General features: G+C 32.8%; 1 protein-coding gene across 1 annotated transcript; it reads right to left on the reverse strand.

The window, feature by feature from the left end:
* Positions 1-630: 630 nt before the first annotated feature.
* LOC120074336 (R3H domain-containing protein 1-like) lies at positions 631-3,917 on the reverse strand. Its single transcript, XM_039027426.1, has 5 exons — positions 3,767-3,917; positions 3,472-3,655; positions 2,467-3,073; positions 2,015-2,246; positions 631-830 (listed from the first exon to the last, which is right to left on the reverse strand). The coding sequence occupies exons 2-5, from the start codon at positions 3,587-3,589 to the stop codon at positions 780-782; spliced, it is 1,008 nt and encodes a 335-aa protein (XP_038883354.1). The 5' UTR covers positions 3,590-3,655; positions 3,767-3,917; the 3' UTR covers positions 631-779.
* Between the last annotated feature and the right edge of the window lie 1,048 nt (positions 3,918-4,965).

Consider the following 4,965-nt stretch of genomic DNA (forward strand, 5'->3'; position numbering starts at 1 on the left):
AAATTAATTATAAGAATTTTATATTTAAGACCTAGTACGATGAAATTAAAAGTTTAGAAAGAAAATTAAAACACCATACTATAATAATATAACAAATTATAAATATGAGAGATCAATCTTCCGACCACATTTTTTAAAGTAAGCTCACTTTGGCAAATAAAACTTCACTTAGAGTATTTATTACTTAAAATATGATAACTTACTGAAGTTAGATTATGTACTTCTATATCGATTTTTTTTCAAAGGATTTTATATATAGATTTTTTGCAAGAATTTAATTTCAGATAATATCTGAAAATTGATATTTTCATATACAAAATATGGCAATTAAATAATTTCATCATGATTCCAAGACTTCCAATTTTTTAGTTTCTAAAATTTTAAAGTTATTTCAGCCTTTTATCACTAATTTTGCATTAATCATTCAGAAAAATTTAATCCAACTGCATACAAAATACTTATTTGCAAAGAAACATCAATACATCAAATGTCTTTGTCTGTTAGGTTTCAGTTAAATTGAAAACAAATAAAAATAAAAATAAAAATAAATTATTTGTCCATTTAAACAAGAAAAAAGAAAATCTGAAATTTAGAATTATGAACACAATGACCAGGAAAGAGACTAAATAATTAATATAGAAAAGACAGTAAGTATAAATAAGAGAGTTTAATTTAAAACAATTGATTATGATTGGAGGTTCTGGAACCAACAAAGTCAGTATATAATTAGCTGAGTAAATCAGTTTTACTTAACACTATCCCCTAACTAACTGCTGTATTCAATTGTATTGCATATAATCAAAACTCAAAGACTGGTTGTACAATGGAGCCTGCAAGAACACCAAAACTAAGTCAACACAAAGTATTTGCAAAAATTGAAGGCAGAATAATAATCAAATGAGGTTTGTATAAACAAGGTTTGGAGTATACATGATTGTAGTTTTCTTTACGACGTCTCGGCTTAGAAGAGAGAAAATAGTTGACATTTCTCTACTAAGGACGTTGAACAAGGAAAGGGTAGAGGCGACAATCTTAACGAATCGACCGTGAAAGAGAAAATATAGTTGTAAGTTAGGTTTACAAAATTTTTTATTTCGGTTTTTAGAAAAAAAAATCAACAAAAGTTTGAATGGACATGATTGTAGCTTCCATTCAAGACATCTCAAGTTAGAAGATAAAGAAACAATTGATATATCTCCACTAATGATGTAGAATAAGCAAACGGGTAGAAGGTAACACTAATAAACTAACCGTGAAAAAGATAAAACAGTTGGAAGATAGGTTTCCAGACAAATTTCTGTGTATGAAAGGGCAACAATGATTTTTTTTTTTTTTTTTTTTTTGTATCTGTGAATATTTGAGTCAACTTATGCACACTTTGACTTTTCTCATGTGACAACCCACCTAACCCTACAACATTCGAGTGTCAAGGAAACTCGTAAGATATTAAATCCTCACTATGAATTGAACCTATGACCTTTAAGATGCCCTATACCGAATACATCTTTTCGACCAAATTGGTGTGTTTTATGTCGTGGGGAGAGAAAAAAAATCTAATGCCTATTCTTCCGTCGCTGTTATAGTAGGATTGATGAGAAGGAATTAGTTCCAAGTGTCCTATCCTTTGGGGAAAAAATGCAAAGGAGAACATCATTCAACTGTTTTACGGCCATATTCTAAGGAGGAAGGGAGAGATCTTTGAATAAATGTAGCAAAAGCAGTTCTACGGTGTATTTGTGAATTGAATGAGCTCCAGAACATTCAATGAAACGACAACTGGGCAAAGGTGGAAGCGATCAACTTAGCTAAGTTTCAATCTTTTGGTGTTCTTCGTGACTTTGCCTAATCCATTTTGTAGCTACTCCTTATTTTTTCTAGATTAACCAAAGATCGATTGAAGTGCATTTTGTAAGCACCAGTACAAACTCAAGTTGTGTGATGTAACTTATCAGTTTTTACAGAATCAATTCAAGTGATAAACCAGAGGTTGTGTACTGAAAGATCTTATACGTACCTGGAAAGCAGTATGCGTGTAAGGCATCCCTGCACATGGCCACGGTGCATTGGCTGAGTATCTAGATACTTGATTCAATCCTACAGTCTTGATAACTGAAGGAGAAACATAGCTCAACGAAAACTCGTTCCTTGGTACATGATAACCACTAAATGAAGGCGGGACGTTTTGCATGGTGAAAGGAGCAAAATTCATGCTCGGAGTCAGATTAATTGGAAGGCTCTTAACATACCTACAAATGAAGAACAAGTTTTCAATTAATATGCATGTAAATACCAAACCATTCAGATATTACATCACATAATGAATATAATAAGCTCGATAAGAATGGAGGTTCAATAAACTTTCAGCTAAATGGTCTCATCATATAGGGAAGAACCAGTAAAAGCATTTGTAATAAAGGCATAGTCGTACAACAATTCCACATTCGAAGTCATAAGAGGCAATACTACCTTTCATAACTCCGATCATAATCCGGGTCACTAAGATCCTTTTCCCTATCTCTTAAAATGGCAACCCGAGAAGAAGCCCCATTCCCGGTATCTTTGACACTTGTACACTTCTCTACATTGTTCACTCTACACTCTTCCACCCTATCTCTATTCGGGGATATATCCAGCTCCTCGGACAATACATCCACTGAACCAGTACTACCCTGGCTACTGAATATTCGAGCACGTGCCTTATCATACTCTTCCTTCCGCTGCTCCACACTCCTACCAAGACTTTGCTTAGCCATACAATTACCTGCATCATCAGACGACTTATTCGGCCTCGGCCTGATAGCAATTTTAACACGCCCAGGTTTATCATCAGCCGATTGTTTCGCAGGTATTTGAGATAAGCAAACAGTCGGGAATCTAGCTTCAACAGTTTTCCTCACTAAAATCCTCCCTTGTCCATCTATGCCATTATCCTGAACCGTAGTTTGCAGACCATAGTGTTGAGCAACACGATGAGCTGCAAGTCGAAGATACGAAGTAGGAAAGTGTTGGAACTCAAACACCTGTTGCTCTTGGTTTTGCAAAAACCTCTGGATATCGAGTTCCATCCGCAGAACTATAGTAACAATTAAACTACAATGAGCAGAGTAAATAGAAACAAAAGCATAATATTAACAAAAAGAAACTAAAAGTAGCTAACTTAATCCATCTCACAAGGCTCTCTTACTATCTTCATGGATGCATAAACTTACTTAATCTGTGCTAAAACTAGCAAATACCCATTAAAGCTAAGACAACAGATAAGTATAGGGCATCAAAATTGGGCCAAAAGCTACAACACTTTGTTCTGAATTAAACCAATACAATAACAGATCCACGATTACAAGCCAAGAATCTAAATCTAAACCTAAAACATGTCATATAACCAGAAAAAGGGCAATCAATCAGAGCAAACAAGAATCTAAAATTGAAGCTGAAACAAAAATCAAAGGTAGAATCAAAGAAAATACTGACTGGTTAGACGGTGTCGAGGGTTGTGAAGGGCCTCGATCAAAAAGGGGTCAACCGTTGAGACTTTATCTTTGAGGAAATCTGGGAATCCATCAATGGAGGAAGCTGAAGAGGAATCCATTGATTTCACTTCTTCTTGTTCTTCTTCAACAAGAAATCGAGAGAGAAGTGTGGAGAAATCTTATCCCTGCAAAAGGGGCAGAAGGGCTCAACGGCGGAAGGTAAATTGATAAAGGGTTTGTAATTTTATAGCAAAATTATCGAAAATTTTACTTTCCTTATCCAAATTAAAACTTACCCACAAGAACACAGACCCGATTTCTTAGAAGTTTCGGTGTTGGATTGCGTTATGAAACACGAGACTGAGGGATTGTTGTTGACTTTGGAAATACTAAAGAGACCATTGGTAGGAACTCTCTTGAATATTCTTTCCTTTTTTTTTTTTTTTTTTTGCCCACTGTTAAGGAAGTAACCTTTGAGAAAAAAAAAACCATTCATGAACTTTGAGTTATATTAACTTAAACCCTAAATTAATAATTATATTAATTTAAACTTGAAATTTGAGAGATATTAATTTAAAAACATAAACTAATATTATGTCAATTTAAATCTCAAATTATTAAAATGTATCAATTTAAACCAGAACTTTTATAATTATATAAATTTAAATTCTAACTTTATAAGTGTATTCAAATAAAACATAATAGAGATGTAAATTGATACATTATAAAGTTCGGGGTTTAAATTGATACATTTATTAAAAGTTTAAGATTTAAATTGATACAATCTCAAAGTTCAAGTTAAGGGTTTAAAGGTTTTGACATCCAATGCGAAGCGAGATCGGGTCTCAAATTTGATTTTCACAAAAATATAAAAATTAAAGAGAAGGAAAATTTATGCATTCTAGAAAATTACAGCATGCTTAACAGGTTAGAGAGGATTAGGGTTTAGTGATTACATACCCTTAAAGACACAAAAGTTTATTAATTTCCTCTCCAATCGGTCACGATCTCTCCTTGGACAACGAACACCAAAAACTCGACACTCCAAAGAGCTAATTGGTTGGACACCGCCATAATGAAACCTCTGTATTCTCTTTTGGGTTAGAATCACATAAGTAGTGAGCTTTGTATGAATTTAGGGAGAGGGAGAGAGTGATTTTTCTTTTTGAGAGGAAAACTTTTCAGAATATTCTTTTGAGAGAGCACTGGAATCATTCACACAAACTTATGTGTTTTTGGGAAGAAGATGATAACCCAACATCCAACTTGCCTCATCTCACGATTTATTAGAGATATTAGGGGAAGGAAGTTATTTCATAAATTCCTCCATTAAATTAAAATCAAAATTTTAATTTATATATGTCTATATATTATATATATATATATACATATATAAATAACTTATATATATATAACAATATTATATTATATGTTATATCAAATACAACACATAACATATAGTTTATATTATATCAAATACAATAAAACCTACCAT

The sequence above is a fragment of the Benincasa hispida genome, chromosome 3, assembly GCF_009727055.1.
Source record: "Benincasa hispida cultivar B227 chromosome 3, ASM972705v1, whole genome shotgun sequence".
NCBI classification, from domain to species: Eukaryota; Viridiplantae; Streptophyta; class Magnoliopsida; order Cucurbitales; family Cucurbitaceae; genus Benincasa; species Benincasa hispida.

Coding starts and splice junctions, on each gene's coding strand:
- LOC120074336 (XM_039027426.1), bottom strand. CDS start 3,589: ATGGATTCCTCTTCAGCTTCCTCCATTGATGGATTCCCAGATTTCCTC. Junction 2,247..2,466: donor TATGATCGGAGTTATGAAAG/GTAGTATTGCCT, acceptor CTTCATTTGTAG/GTATGTTAAGAGCCTTCCAA. Junction 831..2,014: donor ACACGCATACTGCTTTCCAG/GTACGTATAAGA, acceptor GTGTTCTTGCAG/GCTCCATTGTACAACCAGTC.